General features: G+C 56.0%; 1 protein-coding gene across 2 annotated transcripts; it reads right to left on the bottom strand.

Moving 5' to 3' along the window:
* Positions 1-400: 400 nt before the first annotated feature.
* LOC135192833 (zinc finger and SCAN domain-containing protein 29-like) lies at positions 401-7177 on the bottom strand. 2 transcript variants are annotated; one of them, XM_064176207.1, is made up of 4 exons: positions 7093-7177; positions 4761-5938; positions 4006-4198; positions 401-2610 (listed from the first exon to the last, which is right to left on the bottom strand). In XM_064176207.1, the coding sequence occupies exons 2-4, from the start codon at positions 5223-5225 to the stop codon at positions 1877-1879; spliced, it is 1392 nt and encodes a 463-aa protein (XP_064032277.1). In that variant the 5' UTR covers positions 5226-5938; positions 7093-7177; the 3' UTR covers positions 401-1876. The 2 variants fall into 2 exon arrangements, with proteins under 2 accessions (XP_064032277.1, XP_064032278.1); XM_064176208.1 differs by lacking the exon at positions 7093-7177 and having other exon boundaries at positions 4761-5989.
* Between the last annotated feature and the right edge of the window lie 9583 nt (positions 7178-16760).

Raw genomic sequence — 16760 nt, forward strand, 5'->3', positions numbered from 1 at the left:
AGTGCCATGGTCTGGTTGATTGGCCAGGGCTGGGTGCTAAGTTGGGCTGGGTGAGCTTGGAGGTCTCTGCCAACCTGCTTGATTCTATAATTCTATAGGGCAAGAAGCCTTATGGGGGGTAAAGGAACCTTATAGAGAGGTGGAAGAGCCTTACAGGGTAGGGAAGAGCTTTTTAGGGAGGGAAGGAGCCTTGGGAAGCAGGAAGGAGCCTCGAGGGGAGAGGGAGAGCTTTATAAGGGGGTCAGGAGCTTTACAGATGGGAAAGGAGCCTGATGAGAAGGCAACAGAGCCCACAGAGGGCTGCCTGGAGGCCACCCCCAGGGCCAGGCAGGAGGTGGCTGAGGTTGGTTGGTGCCCACCAGGAGAGATCCTGCTGGGGTTGGTGAAGCCCAAGGGCAATGAACACCCAAAGGAGACCTCAGGAGAGCCAGGAGGAGGCTTTAATTGGAGGAGAGGACAGGGGTGGGTTGGGGGAGGACATGGCCATGGCCAGAGGAGGTGAGGGAAGGACCAGGCTCATGGTGGACATACATCAGGGTTATCTTCAGCACTGTCCCATGTTGGATCTCGGGGGTGTGCTTTTGGAGCCACCAAGTTCATGGTGGCCACCATCTCCAGGTCATCATCACCCCCAGCCATGTGGCATCTCCTCCAGGATTAGGGAGACACATCCTGGAGCCAGCGAGCTCATGGTGGCCACCAAGCTTCAGCTTCTCATCACCATGGTCCACCTCTGGGACAGTGTCCTGGAGCCACCAAGCTCCTGGGGACCATCAGTCACCAGCTCAGCTTCAGCTGCTGTGTCTCATCCATGGTGCCAGGAGCTCCTGGAGCTTCTGGAGGACATCAACCATCATCATCCCACCAGCCAGGTTCTGTCTCCTCCAGGCCAACCACTCCATCCACACAGCCCTGAAAGGGAACCACTCCCAGCCAGCTCAGATGCCCACCACACTCACTCCACCCACCCAAGATGGAGAGTTCCTTCCAACCCAACCCATTCTGAGTCCAACCTCAACCACTCCTCATGGTGATCTCCTCCAACAGAACCAAACCTTCCTCCTGCCAGCATTTCCACCTCAACCACTCCTCATGGAGGAGGTGGTGATGGGAGGCCACCAACAGGACTCAGCTTTCTTCATTCTGATTTCTACCTTAACCACCCCTCATGGTGGTCCTCCACCATCATCAACAAGTCCAAGCTTCCTTCTCCCAACATTCCAACCACAGCCACCTTCCTTGGTCAACAATTCCAACCTCAACAATTCCCCATGGCGGCCTCCCATCACCACCTCCTCCAACAGGACCAAGCCTTCCTTAGTCAACGATTCCAACCTCAGCCAGCCCTCCTGGTGGCCTTCCACGGCCGCCTCTTGTAACAGAACCACAACCTCCTCTCATGGTTGCCTCCCATCGCCACCTCCACCAGTGACTCCTCCATGACCATCCTCAACCAGTCCCACCTTTCTTCTCCCATCATTTCAACCTCAACCATCACTCATGGTGGACCCTCATGGCCACCTCCTCCAACAGAACCAAACCTTCCTCCTCCCATCATCCCAATCTCAAACACCCCTACTGGCTGTCCCCCATCACCAGCTCAACCAACACCTCCTCCTCCACCATCCTCAACCAGTCCCACCTTCCTCCTCCCATCATTCCAACCTCAGCTTCCTCTCATGGTGGCCTCCCATCACCTCCTCCACCAACAGGACCAAGCCTACCTAAACCACCCTTCCTGGTTGCCTCCCAACACCACCACCACCACCACACTCCACCAGTTCCACCTTCCTCCTTCCATCATTCCAACCTCGATCTCCTCTCCTGGTTGCCCCTTATCACCACCTCCCCCATCACCTCTCCCCCTCTCCCTCCCTCACTTATCCCTGGTGGCCTCCCTGGCGTGGATCCTGGCATGGCGAGCCAAGGAGGATTTGTTGCTGAAGCTCTTCCCACAGCGTGGGCAGGAGAAAGGCCTCTCCCCGGTGTGGGACCTCTGGTGCACGGTCAGGTCAGCCAAGTACTTGAAGCTCTTGGGGCAGAGGCCACAGGGGTAAGGCCGCTCCTGGGTGTGGGACCTCTGGTGCATGCTGAGGTTGGACTGCTGGCTGAAGCGCTTGCTGCAGGTGGGGCAGGGGTAGGGCCTCTCGCCCGTGTGCGACCTCTGGTGCTTGTTGAGGTCCGAGGGGTTGGTGAAGGTCTTGGCGCAGGTGGCGCAGGCGTAGGGCCGCTCCCCGGTGTGCAGCCGCCGGTGCGTGGTCAGGGTGGACAAGTGCCCGAAGCTCTTCCCGCAGGCCCCGCAGGTGTAGGGCTTCAGGCCACTGTGGGTCCTTTGGTGAGTCTTCAGGTGGGTCAGGCGCCCAAAGCTCTTCCCACACTGCCCACAGGGGTAGGGGCGGGACTTGGGGACCTCCTGCTTTGCCCAGGAAGTGTTGGTGGCTTCCAAAGGGTCAGGCAGGGCTTGGTTGCGGGGCTGGGGGCAGGTGGTGGCATCTGGTGGGGGCTGGGGCTGGTGGAATTGTTGCTGTTGTGGTCTTCTCCTTCTCCGGAGGGAGGGGGGTGGAGGGTGGGAAGTGGAGGTCCCCAGGTGTTTGATAGCCGTGGTAGGACCTGTTGGAGGGGAAGAAGAAGGTGATGCATGAGTTGGGTCTCCATGGAGGATGCCACCTCAGAGCACACCACCCTTGACCACCTCCCACCACTGAGTGGAGGCCCAAAGGTGAGGCCTCTGGTGGGTCTTTGGGTGGGTCAAGCAGCCAAAGGTCTTCCCACACTAGCCACAAGGGTAGGGATGGGACCTGGGGACCTCCTGCTTCACCCTTGGGTGAAGCTGTGGCTTCCAAGGGTTCAAGCATGGCTTGGTTGAGGGGTTGGGGGCAGGTGGTGACATCTGGTGGGGGCTGAGGCTGGTGTAGTAGTCATCTTCTCTTCTCTGGAGGGAGGTGGGTGAAGGTAGGGGGGTGGTGGAAAGTAGAGGTCTGCAGTGGTTGGTGGCTGTGGTGGGACATGTTGGAGGGGATGGTAAAGGTGATGCATGAGTTGGGTCTCCACGGGGGATGCCACCTTGGAGCTCACCACACAGCCCCCACCGCAGAGTGGAGACCCAAAGTGACCCATGGGTGGCCATCAGCCCACACTGGGGTGGGGATGAAGGTGAGGCTACTTCAGCAGAGGTCCCACAGGCAAGGACAGCTGCAGGAGAACTTGGAGAGGAGCCACCAAGCTCTACCACAGCTCCTCAGCAGCTTTTCCTGCACTGCCATGAAGGAGAAGCTGATGATGGAGCGAGGGAAGGAGATCTTGCTCCTTGTGGTGTCCAGAGGACACAGAGGGACATCAAGAACTGGCTGTGGACCCTGCTGGTCTTTGTCCTTCTCCAACACCTCCAATACTCAAGAGGTGGCTACCTTCCACTCCATGGTCTCCATCCTCCAACACCTCCACGGTTCAGGAGGTGGACATCTTTCACCTTCCACTCCATGATCTCTATCCTCCAGCATCTTCATGACTCAAGATGTGACCACCTTCTACTCTATGATCTTCATCCTTCTCCAGCATCTCCATGGCTCAAGAGGTAGACATCTTCTACCCTCTACTCCCTGACTTCCATCCTCCAACAGCTCCATGCCTCAGAGGTGGCCACCTTCCAGATGTGGGCATCTCAGAGACATCTCTCAGCTCTTCTTCTCCCCTCAGCTTGGCTTTGAAGCCCAAGGAGTGCACCACAGTCTCCAGCTCAGAGGTGGTGGCACCTCTGAGTCTCCATCTGGGACCTTCAGGTGGCCAACACCCCAAGAGCTTCCCAAGCAGCAGCTTCTGACCCTAATACCCCACCAAGAACAACAAACCCACCCCAAACCCCACCCAGGACCTCCTGGAGAAACCCAGATGGTGCCAAGCCCATCTCAGGAGACCTCCAACCACCCCCAAACCCTTCTGGCTCTCCAGCTGCTTTGTCTCTTGAGTTTGGGGTGGGTGATGAAGGTCTCCAACCTTTCCCATTACCTTCCTCCTGCAGACTCTGCTCCTCATGCTCAGGGAGAACTTCAGGGACCTTGGCCTGGGTCACCTCCTGCTGCCACCCAGCTGTGGTAGGGACCTGAGATGACTCTAAGCGGGGGGCTGGAGGGTCCCTCGATGCTTCAGGGTCCTCCAGATCTCCTGTTGGCATCTCCTCCAGCTTCACCCTCACGGTCACCTGCAGGAGACCCAGGGCAGGGCTGCGTGCTGGGAGCCTCCCAGCTGGGGATCGGCTCCCAGTGGGGGGTCAGGAGGTTGGGACTAGCTCCCAGTTTGGGGCCAGCAGTATGGGATCAGCTCCCAGTTTAGTGGCTCATGATGGGATCAATTCCCAGTTTGGGGTACAGCAGCATGGGATCAGGAGGCTGGGATCAGGTCCCAGTTTGGAGTCAGGATAGGATTAGCTGCCAGTTGGGTGTATCAGGATGGGATCTCCTAGCTTGGTGGACAGGATCATGTCCCAGTTTGGGGCCAGGATAATGGGATCACCTCCTGGTTTTGAGGGCAGGATGAGATCACCCAGTTCGGGGATCAAGAGGATGGGATCAGCTCCCAGTCTGGGGGACAGGGTGGTGGGATCAGCTCCCAGGCTGACATCAGTGGGATGGGATCAGCTCCCAGTTTGGGGACAGTGGGATGGGATCAGCTCCCAGTTAGGTAGCTCAGGATGGGATCACCTCCAATCTCTGGATCCCACTACACCTGGTGCAGCCTGTCCCCGGGGGGGGGCTCCCCCTCACCTTCTGCTCCCAGATCCCCTCGGGATCTCCAGCTCCCAGCTGGAACCGCTCAGCCAAGGCCACGGCTTGGGCGCAGGACTCTGGGTGCCTAACCCAGACCCAGCTCTGGATCTCCTCGGGCAGGATGCTGAGGAACTGCTCCAGCACCACCAGCTCCAGCAGCTGCTCCTTGCTCCTCAGCTCGGGGCGCAGCCAGCGCTGGGACAGCTCCAGCAGCCTCTGGCAGACCTCCCGCGGACCCGAGGCCTCCTGGTAGCGGAACTGGCGGAAGCGCAGCCGGGACAGCTCCGTGCCCGCGCCCCCCCCGCCGGGCAGGGCTGGCACCAACCTGCGCACCAGCGCCAGGGGCGCCCCCGGGCACAGCTCCGGGCGCTGCTCCCCGGCAGGGGGCTGAGGAGCTGGGGGCCCCCAGGGCAGCTCCCCCCTCAGCTCTGCTGGGGCATGAGGCGTGGGGGAGGTCATCATCTGCCGGGGGGGCTGCGACCCTCACCCCCACGAAAGGATCCTCGGGAGGGTCCCCCCCAACACGAAGCTTTCCTGGGGGTCCCCCCTCAGAATCTCCTTCGGGGTCGTTCACCCTCCCACAATCTGGGGGTCTCCCCCCTCAGAATGTCCTGGGGTGTCCTCAAATCTTCAAGGGGTCTCCCCAAAGTCTTCTAGGAGTCTTCCCCCCCAAATATTCTGGGGGTCCCCCCCGCCGAGACTTTCCAGGGGGTCCTCACGCCAAAGTCTCCAAGATGACCCCTCCCAAATTTCCTGGTGGTCCCCTCCCCTAAAACGCCCAGGGGTAGCCTCCCTCAAAATCTTCGGGGGTCCATCTCCCCCCCCAAACATTCCAGACTTGTCCCCCCCAAATATTTTCCTGGGGGTCCCCCACCCAAAAGTATCTTCTGGGGGTTGGCTTCCAACAATCTTCTTTGGGTCCCTCCCCACGAACAAAATAAATCTTGTGGGGATCCTCAGACCCCAAAAATCTTCAAGGCTGTCCCCCCCCCAAAAGTCTCCTGGGGATGCCCCCAAATCTTCTGGGGGTCTTTCCCCTTCCTCGAAATCTCCTGGAGTGTGCTCCCCTTCCAAAAAAGGTCTGGGGGGGTTGTGATGTGTTCCCCCCCAAACTCCTGGGGGGCTGTGATCAATCTTTCTGGGGGGGCTTTGCAAAGCTGCCAGTGGGGTGGAGCCTGTTGAGGGGGAAGGAAGGAAGAAAAGAGCATGGGAAAGTCCCCCCCAGATCCTCCTGCCCCCCAAGTCCTGCAGCCCCCCCCAGACCATGCCCTGAGCGCCCCCATCCCCATTCAAAGCCCCCCCCTAACCTTGCAGCCCCCTCTGCAGGGCCATGCAAAGCCCCCCCATGCCTTCAGCCCCCCCCTCAGCCTTACATAGCTGCCCCCCCCCCATTGCAAACACCTTCCCCCTAGCCTGTCCATACCCCTAGGACCATGCGACCCCCCCCCACATCTGCAACAACGACCCCAAGGCTTTGCACTCCCAGCAACATTACCCCCCCTCGGGGCCATGCGACCCCCCCCATCATCTAATCCCCCCCCAAAGCTGCTTCCCCCCCCGGCCCACTGAACCCTCCCCAGCACCATGCAGTCTCCCTCTCCGGTCTTGAAACACCTCCAGGATCATGAGGACCCTCCTAGGGCCATGCCCCCCCCTCCAGCCCCGCTCCCCAACCCTGGGACTCTGCCCTCGCCCCCAGGCTTTGCAAGGCTCCCAGGACCATGCAGCCCCCCCAGGACCTTGTGACCCTCCCAGCATCTTAACCTCCCCCAGCCCCATGCAAATCCCCCCCCCAGACCCTCCCTCAGCTTTTCAACCCCCTCAGCTCCACGCAAAAGCTCCCCAGGACCATGCGACCCCCACCGCAGGCCTTTACAGCCCCCATCCAGCACCACAAGACCCCCCCCAGACCATACAAACCTCTCCCACTCGGGGCCACAATCCCCCCCCCCGACCATACAAATCGCCCTCATTCAGGGCCACGAGACCCCCTCCCTATCTTTGCAACCCCCAGACCATGCAAAGCGCCCCCGGCACCAGAAGTCCCCCCCCCCAAGATCCTCCCCTAAACTATGCAAAGCCCCCCCAGGCTTTGCAGCCTCCTCCCAGAACCTTGCCCCCCCAGGACCATGCGACCCTCCCACACCTTAAACCTGCCCCCAGCCCCATGCAAATCCCCCCCCCAGGCACCACAGGACCCCTCCTCTAGCTTCGAACCCCCACGACCATGCAAAGCCCCCCCCGAATCATCCAAATCCCCCTCCCCTCCCCAGCTTGGCACCCCCCCAGGGCCGTGCCCTTCCCCCCCCCATGAGCCCCCTCCCCGCACCTGGGCTCTCGCCGCCGCTCTCCGCTCCCGGCTCGCAGACACAAAGGGGCCGGAGCCAGCGGGTGAGACCCCCCCCCCCCCCCCAAAACCCCTCCTACTCCCCCCCCCCCCCGCAGCGCCGGTACCGGATTTAACCCTTTGCAGCCCGGGAGGGGGGACCCTCACTGCAAGCCTCCCCAGCCCCTTCCCATTGCAGCCCTCCCCCTGCCCCCCCCAGCTGTGCTCCCCCTCCGTGTACCGCAGAACTGTGAGCCCCCCCCGCGGGCCCCGCACTGCACCCCCGAACTGGCTGCTCCCCTGCCCTCCCCCTACCAAATTCCCCCACCCCTCCCTCCGTGCACTCCAAAACTCTGCCCCCGCCCCTGCCCTGGGCGCCTCATTGCACCCCAAAATTGGCCGCCCCCACCTGTTCCATGGCAGTCACCTCCGAGCTGTGGCATCCTCTCGCCTCCACCCCCAGACTGTGACCCTCCCCACCCCGGGCACCTCATTGCACCCCAAAACCAGGCACTCCCCCTCTCTGCTCCCCTGCACCCTCACCCCACTGCACTCCCAAACCTTCACCTCCCTTAACACCTGCACTGCCTCTCTCTTCCCCTGCACCGGCAACCCCCCCCCCCCCCCTTAGTGCCCCCTTGCACCCCCAAACTCCCCCCCTCAGGACCTGCCTTACTGCACCCCAAAATTCTGACCTCCTCCCTTAGAGATCTTCTTCAGAGCTTCCCCAATGCAGCCCCAAGCAGCTCCCTATTAGAGACCCCCTCAGGACCCCCTCCGCCGCTGCACCTCCAAATTATTGCCTCCCCACAAACCCCCATTGCAGCCCCAAGCAGCTCTCCCACCAATATTGGCCCCCTTCAGCCACCGTAGGGAAGACAGACGCCTTAGCATCTCTCCCTTAGCATCCTATTGGCTGAGTACACTGCCAATCACTCTAGGTCCTGCCTGCCCTTCTTGGACTGACAGGGCTGAGTGACCAATCCTAGCGAGGCTTGGGGGGGGGGGGGAAATGACAGCACCGTGGGCCAATGAGAAACAAGGAAGAGCCAGAGTGGGTGGGCGGGGATGGAGGTCGCCCCCTGCTGGACGGGAGGTGTTAGGGTGGGGGAGTCACCCCCATGCCCCCCACCCCTTGGTAACCCCCAACCTCTGGGTGCCCCCCAAATCCTGGGTGCTCCCCACACCTGCATTCTCCCTCAGTTCCTGGGTGCCCCCCACCCATGGGTGTCCCACACCCCTTGGCAGTCCCCAACACCTGGCTGCCCCCCAGATCCTGGCTGCCCCCACTCGTGAGTTCCTCCCATCCCTCAGCAGCCCCAGGCCCCTGGCTGTACCCCCCAGTCTTTGGGTACTCTCCAACCCCTGGATGCTCCCTACCCCTTGGTACCCCCTGCAACTCCTGGGTGCCCCCCAAGTCCCTGGATGCTCCCCCCTCGGGGATGTCCCAGACCCCTTGGTTCCCCTCCTACCTTTAGATGCGCCCCCAGCATCCTCCCCCTTATTTTCTTTCTTTTCCCTCTATTTTCCTTATTTCCACCTTTTTTCCTTGATTTTCCTTCTTTTCCTGCTCCACCCCCCCCCCCCCCCACAGTTTCGTTCTTTTTCCTCCCTTTCCTCACTACTTTCCTTATTTCCCCTTTTCCCTGGTTTTCCCTCTTTTCCTTCTTTCCACCTTCCCCCATCTTTCCCCCTACTTCCTTTATTGCTCCTGCTATTTTTCTTCCATTCCCCCTCTGTCTTCCTGTTTTCCCCCTTTCTTTGCCCCCCTCCTTTTCTTTTTTACTCTCTTTACCCCTATCTTTTCCCTCTAGTTTTTGGCTTTTCCTACTTTCTTTCTTCTTCCCCCTCCCTATTTCCCTTTTTCTGTCTCTCCCACCCCCGCTCAATTTCCTTCTTTCCCCTCCCTTTCTCCCTGTATTTTCCTTACTTCCTCATTTTCGTCTTGTTTCCCTCATTTTTCCTTCTTTCCCCCTCTGCCCTCCATTTTTTCCTCTATTTTTTCCCTCCATCCCTTTTCCCTTCTTTCCTCTTCTTCCCGCCCCCGTGTATTTTCCTTTCTTCCAGCCTTTTTCCTCCTTTCCTCCCCTCTGTTCTTTTTTTCCCCCAATTCCCTTTTTTCCCTCTATTTCCCCTGCATTTTCCTTATTTCCCCCCTCTTTCCTGATTTCCCCACTTTTCCTTCTTTTCCCTCCTTTTTCCCTCTACTTCCCTTCTCTGCCTCCCTACTTACCTTCTTTCCTCCCTTTTCCCTTCTTCCCTCCATTTTTCCTATATTTTCCTTATCTCTGTCCCTGCTTTCCTTCTCCCCCTTCCCTCTTCCTCCCTTTCTCTCCTTCATTCCCCACTTTGTTCCCATCTTTCCCCCCACTTTCCTTTCCTCCTTCCCATTTTCCTTCTTTCCCCTCCATTTCCCCTGTATTTTCCTTATCTCCCACTTTTCCCCTTTATTTTCCCTCTTTTCCTTCTTTCTCCTTTATTCCCACCAACTTTTCCCCCTACTTCCCTTATTTCTCCCCTCATTTTCCTTCTTTTTGCTCCATTTTACTTATTGCCCTCTATTTTCCTTCCTTTCCCCCCTGTATTTTCCATATTTCCCTCTTTTTCCTTCTTTCCCTCCTTTTCCTCCTGTTTTCTCCCCCCCCCCCCGTTTTCCTTATCCTCCTTTTCCTTATTTCCCCCCCTTTTTTACTTCTTTCCATCCTTCCCCCATCTTTCTTCCCTACTTCCCTTCTTACTGCCTATTTTCCTCTATTTTTATGTGCTTCCCTTATTCCTCATTTGTTCCTTCTTTCCCCCATTCCTCCTTTCTTCCATCTTTTCTCCCATTTTTCTTCTCCCCCCCCCCCATTTTCCTTGTTTTTCCTTCTGCTCTTACTTTCCCCCATCCTTCCTTATTTTCCCCCATTTTCTTTCTTTTCCTCTTCCTTTCCCCTTCTTTCCTTCTTTTTCCACTCTTTCCCTCTCTTGCTTCTCTGCTTTCCCTCCTCTTCCTTTCCCATCTCTTATTCTCTTTTCCTTTCTCTTTTTTCCTTCTTTCAACACATTTTCCTGCTTTCCCCCACTACTGTCCTAACTCCTCTCCTCTCCTCGCCTCTCCTCCCTTTTCCCTTTCCCTTTTCCCTTTTCCCACCTTTCCCCCCTCACCTACCCGACTTTTCCTCTTTTGATGCCATCTCCATGATCCACTTTTGGGGGTGTCCAAGGTGGACACTCTTATGGTGCTCATCCTCTTCTTCAGCCCTCTTGAATGACTTCTCCATGAAGGTCACCTTATAAATATGATTTTTAATAAGCTGCAGAGCCATTAATACAAATATTAATTATAATTAATGAATATAAAGACTTTTCCTGAACTCAGGGTCGTTGTTGGGTTGTGCAGGACACCTGCACGGCTGTGTGCAGCACGCAAGCAGCATTAAACCACTATCAACACCTTAAAGCCAAACCGGAAAACGCAAAGCAGCTTCCAGACCGGGACGGAGTTCTCTCGGCAGTGCGGCGCTGGCCCACTAGGGGGAGACTCGAGAGGCTCCGGAGCCACCGTGCCTAGAGGCAGTGAGGCGCATGGGAAAGAAGCTTTGCAAAGGGACTTCTGGTGAGCTGAAACTACCCCCAAAATAAACCACCAGACTGAAACTACCCCCAAACTAAATCCCCAGCCTGAAATTACCCCCAGAATAAACCACCAGACTGAAACTACCCCCAAACTAAATCCCCAGCCTGAAATTACCCCCAAAATAAACCACCAGGCTGAAAATACCCCCAAACTAAATCCCCAGCCTGAAATTACCCCCAAAATAAACCACCAGGCTGAAATTAGCCCCGAACTAAATCCCTAGGTTAGCTCAGAAGGTTCAGGAGCAAACTGAAGCTCTATTTACAAGCAAACTGAACCCCAGAAGCATCAAATGCAATGAATGTGTGCAGAATCTATTACCATATATTTACAGTCCAGGAACAATAGCAGACCTGTAACTGACTAGTAACAGACCAGTAACTGACCAGTAACTGACCAGTAACAGCAGTAACTGAGCAGTTAGACCAGTGGTAGACCAGGAAGTGACTAGTAAGAGACCAGTAACAGACAGTAGCTGACCAGCAACAGTCCAGTAACAGAGCAGTAACTGAGCAGTTAGACCAGTGACAGACCAGAAGTGACCAGCAGCAGACCAGCAACAGCAGTGGCTGATCAGTCACTGACCTGTAACCCCACCTCAAATCATTTCCCCATCCCTCTGGCCAAACTCAGCAGGGGTTACCAGCAGCCTCCTTCTCCCCCTCTGACAACTCAGAGGTGCCACAGGACAGCAGGAGGAGGCCAGGAGCAGTGCGCAGCAGGGTCACAGGGAGGAGGAGCAAAAGGAGAGAGCAGAGTTTGTGTAGCAAACTGTGATGAGTCCTGCAGCCAGGGGAGGGCTGCAGGCTGCTCAGTGCTGTTCTGTTGGACCCAATCCCCCAGCCCTGCCGGGAGTGGCTGCAGGAGCTGGGATTGTGCGGCCCAGGGAGGAGAAGGCTCATTCCGTGGGACTCAGGTTCCTACTTCCATCTGGTAGAGGACTGAGGACCTCTGAGACCTTCAGAGACCATCACAAATGGGCAACAACCAGAAATAAAAACACCTTGTTCATTAACAAACCTTCTTAATGGGTGGACCTTCTTGATGGAAGGACTTTCTTGATGGACCTTCTTAATGGAGGGACCTTCTTGATGGATCTTCCTAATGTAGGGACCTTCTTAATGGACCTTCTCAATGCCAAGACCTTCTTAATGAGTTTATGGCCAGGAGTCACCATGATGTTCTCAACTGGAGCAAGCTCTTCTCCTGCAGCCTCCTTGGACAGCTGTGTTCTGGTCAAGGGCTGTGTTTTTGGGGTTGCAGATGAAGCAGTTGGGCCCCCAACGTGATGGAGAAGCTGTGTTGGGTGGTTGGAGATGTAGTGAAGGTGACATTGAGTCAAGGGATACCATCTTGGAACAATTCTACCCTACCATGGCCATGAAGAGTGGAATTTACTGGAATCCTCTCCAGGGATCCCCACCAGCACCTTGGAGCATTTCTCTGGTCTGCCAACAGGTCCTCCTGGACATCTCCTCTGCAGCACTTGTGGTCTCTACCAGGGCATGAAGCTCTTCAACTTGGACAGCTGGACTTGACTTCCTGCAAGGAAGAGATGGTGATGGCCCAATAGGTGTTGTTGGATCATCTCTTACCAATCTGCAGAAGAAGATGGATGGCCGAAGCCAAGATGATGAGGACCACTAAGGCCAGGCTGATGGAGACTTCCAGGCCCTGAAGGAAGGAGAAGGTGGGGAGGTGGAGCACTTGGTCCCTCAAGGTCAAGGAAGGGTAAAGCCCAGCCCTAGACCATCCCCACTGTGTCCTGGGAAACTTGGAGCGCCACCACTGGGAAGGGATCTCCACAGTTGGTCAACCCAGGGCCCCCAGGGCGTGGGATATGGTCAGCTCATGGACCTCCAGGGCTTGGGAGGGTGAAGCACATCTCAGCTACTTTGTGGCAAAAATTTCCATTGGAAACCTCTCCATAAGGAGTTTGCACCTGCAGGGTCTGGCCAAAACCTGAAGTCACGACCACTGGTGGCACCTTGGATCATGGAAAGCAGGATCCTGGGCCAAAGCTTCCTCCAGAACCCCTGGACACTGACCTCTGGTTGGCAGCTCCGGACTGGTGGCAATGCTGCTGTCCCTCTGGTCCCACCTAGACAACGACCATGGGGAGAAAAGGTCACCTCAGAACTGTTGCCTGATGGTGGGCAAGGGGATGGGGCAGATGATGGTGGGGGTGGAGATACTGATGGAGATCATGATGGTGATGGTGATGGAGATGATGATAGGGTGATGGTGATGGCAGTAGGATGATGGTGATGGGGATAGGGATGATGACCATGATGAAGATGATGGGGATCATGATGGTGCTGCTTCTGGTGATGGTGGTGCTGACAATACTGCTGCTGATTGCTCACCCAATCCCTGAGCAGTGACCCCCATCCAACTTCTCCCTCTCATTTCTATAGTGGCCATGATGTCACATGGTCTGGAGCATGCCATTGGCTAGTTTGGGTCAGCTGGCCTAGCTGTGCCCCCTGCCCTGAACTTGTCTTACTGGTCTCAACCTGAGCTGACCCTGTAAGGGTCTGGGGTCAACCAGGAGCATCCCTACCCTGAACTGGCCCTACTGGTCACCACGCAACTGTGTGGCCACTGAGACATTGAGTCCATGCAGGCAGGACCAATCACTTCTGAGCTTCCTCCAGGGCTGTCCCTGATGTGAGATGTTCCTGACTTGCTCAAATCTACCTCCCCATGACCTTCTCCACTCACCTCTGGTGGTCAGGAGCTGTGGGACGCTCAAGCTGGAAGGCAGGACCTGTCCAAGGCTACTCCTGCACTGGTAGCCACAGAAGTAGATGCCGCTGGTCTCTGTGGCCAGCTGGATGGTGAGTGTGGATCTGAACTGGTCTGTTCTCACAGGATGCTTCACCAGCTCCACCCCATTCTTGCAGAAGAAGATATGGGTGATGGGGACACAGGAGAAGATGAGGCAATGGACAAGAACCAGGTCACATTCTTGAGCTGAAGAGCTGTTGAGGAAGAGTCCTGGTGGGGGAAATTCACCTGGAAGAGGCAAGAGATGTGGCCATGGTGTGCTGTGGAGATGACCATTGGTCAGCAATGGCTCTTCAGCTCTTCCCCCTCAGCATCGACCTTCTGCCTGCTTTTTGTCCTTTGGACATGCTAGGATCAGGAGACACCACCCAAAGGATACAACCAACCTTACAAGGTGGACCTGGAGGGGTTTTCCAACCACCCCTTTTGTCTGCACTCACCTGGAGAGCTGCAGGTCTCCAGCTCCGTCCCACCAGCACCTGCGTGGGACAGCAGAAGGCTGTTAGTCCAGAAGAGCAGATGGTCTGCTGGTCTAGAAGAGGACACCTTGCAAAGGACCTCTTCTTGAAGTTGGAAATGGAATGTTGAGAAGGCTTGTAGGAGATGGGGAGAGCTTCCCACAGAGCTCAGCGTGGAGGAGGTCAGAGATCATCCAGTGAGAGCAGAAGTGGCCTTTGGGTGATGCTTTGTGTTCTTCCGCCTACCCAGGGACATCCAGACTGAGAGGGACCAAAGCTGTGCTGTTGGATCAGGGTGAGGATGAGATCCCTCTGGGGGACCTTCTACCTTCAGTCTCTCTTGGCAAAATAAGTCACTGGCCAAGGGTTGTCTACAAGCAGCCACAGCAGAGATGGACTTTCAGAGCCTTCAGAAAGCTCACAGGACCTTCACCAATCTCAGTGGATCTTCAGAGTCTCCAGTAGGTCAAAGGGAACTGCAGAGCTTTCAAAAGGCCTAAAGGATCTTCAGACCCTCTGCAAAGCCCAAGGGACCTTCAAACTCTCCAGAAGGCCAAATAGACCTTCAGACCCCTCCAGAAGGTCCAATGGACCTTTGGACCCTTCAAAAAGCACAAAGGACCTTTGGACTCTCCAGAAGGCCCAATGGACCTTCAGGCTCTCCAGAAGTCCCACCCTGTGTCTTCTGACGGTTGGACACATCAGAAATCCTTCCAGAAAGTCACAACTTTGGCTCTTGGCTGAGTCTTCTCTCTCTGGAGGCTTCCCAGGAAGGTCTTTTGAAGTCCAACCCACCTCATCTCTTGGTGCTTCTCATCACTATGACTCTCCAAACACCCTCCCCAGCCACCTACCTGCGAACCAGCCCAGCAAGGCCAAGCAGCTTTTCACCAGCTTCATCTCCAAGCACCTCTGAGGTCCTCAGGACCAAAATGCAGGAGAAAAGAGGAAGCTGAGCCTGGTTTCCTGCCTCTGAGAGGGCTTTAAACTAGAATGGAAGGGGGAGGGGGTTCAACATGACAGCACCAGAGATAAATCAAAGGGAATTGAGGATGGTAGGCTACAGCTAGGGGTAAAAGCAGCAGCCCAGCTGAAGTGCAGTACACTAATGCATGCAGTATGGGTAACAAACAAGAGGAGCTGGAAGCTTTGGTGCTGGAGGAAAACTATGATGTTGTTGCCATCACTGAAACGTGGTGGGATGGCTCACATGATTGGAGTGCTGTAATCAATGGCTACAGACTCTTCAGGAGAGACAGGCAATGGAGAAAGGGTGGGGGAGTGGCTCTGTATATTAGGGATGCTCTGGATGTCATGGAGGTAGAAATCAAGGATGATCAAGTTGAGTCATTATGGGTGAGACTTAAGGGGAAGGCCAACAAGGCTGATATCCTGGTTGGAGTCTGTTACAGACCACCCAACCAGGAAGAAGAGGTTGATTTATTACTCTTTAAGCAACTGGAGGCTGCCTCAAGATCCCCTGCCCCTGTTCTGGTGGGTGACTTTAACCTACCAGACATCTGCTGGGACTTAAACACTGCAGAGAATAAGCAGTCTAGAAGGTTTCTGCAATGTGTGGAAGACAACTTCTTATCCCAGCTGTTAGGTGAGCCTACCAGGGGGGCAGCCCTGCTTGACCTGCTGCTCACAAATAGAGAGGGGCTGGTAGGGGATGTGGTGGTTGGAGGCTGCCTGGGGTCCAGTGACCATGAAATTATAGAGTGTTCAATACATGGAGAAACCAGGAGGGGATCAACAGAACCTCCACACTGGACTGCCCAAGGGCAGACTGCAGCCTATTTAAGGAACTAACTCAGAAAGTTCCTTGGGAAATAGCCCTTAGAAACAAAGGGGTCCAGGAAGGTTGGAGCTGCTTCAAGAAAGAACTCCTGCAGGCACAGGAGCAGCTGTGCCATTGAGCCAGCAGAGGAGCCGAGGAGGGAGGCAGCCAGGCTGGATGGGCAGGGAGCTGCTGAAGGAATTGAAGATTAAAAAGAGAGTGTATCACCTTTGGAAAAGAGGGGAGGTGTCCCAGGAGAAGTTCAAGGAACTAGGTCTTGGAGAGGAAAAATGAGAGAGGCAAAAGCCCACTTGGAGCTCAGGCTGGCCACAGCTGCCAAGGAAAATAAAAAGTGTTTCTTTAAATATCTGAATGGCAGAGAAGGGCCAAGGACAACCTCCAGTCCTTGTTAGATAGAGAGGGGAACATAGTGACAAAGGATGAGGAAAAGGCAGAGGTGCTTAACACCTTCTTTGCCTCAATCTTCACTAGTGGGACAGGTTGTCTCCAGCACAGCTGGACTCCTGAAGTGGTGGATGGAGTCAGGGACCAGTACAGTCCCCCTCTAATCCATGAGGAAGCAGTAAGGGACCTGCTGCATCATTTGGATCCTCACAAGTCCATGGGACCAGATGGGATCCACCCTAGGGTGCTGAGAGAGCTGGCAGCTGAGCTGGCCAAGCCACTCTCCATCATTTATCAGCAGTCCTGGCTCACTGGAGAGGTCCCTGCAGACTGGCAGCTGCCCAATGTGATTCCCATTCACAAGAAGGGTCATAAGGAGGAGCCAGAAAACTACAGACCTGTGAGCCTGACCTCAGTGCCAGGCAAGGTGATGGAACAGGTCATCTTGGGTGCCATCACAAAGCACCTACAGGATGGCCAAGGGATCAGGCCCAGCCAGCATGGGTTTAGGAAGGGCAGGTCCTGCCTCACCAACCTGACCTCCTTTTATGATCAGGTTCCTGCCTGGTGAATGTGGGGCAGGCTGTGGATGGAGTCTACTTGGACTTCAGCAAAGCCT

The sequence above is a fragment of the Pogoniulus pusillus genome, chromosome 44, assembly GCF_015220805.1.
Source record: "Pogoniulus pusillus isolate bPogPus1 chromosome 44, bPogPus1.pri, whole genome shotgun sequence".
NCBI classification, from domain to species: Eukaryota; Metazoa; Chordata; class Aves; order Piciformes; family Lybiidae; genus Pogoniulus; species Pogoniulus pusillus.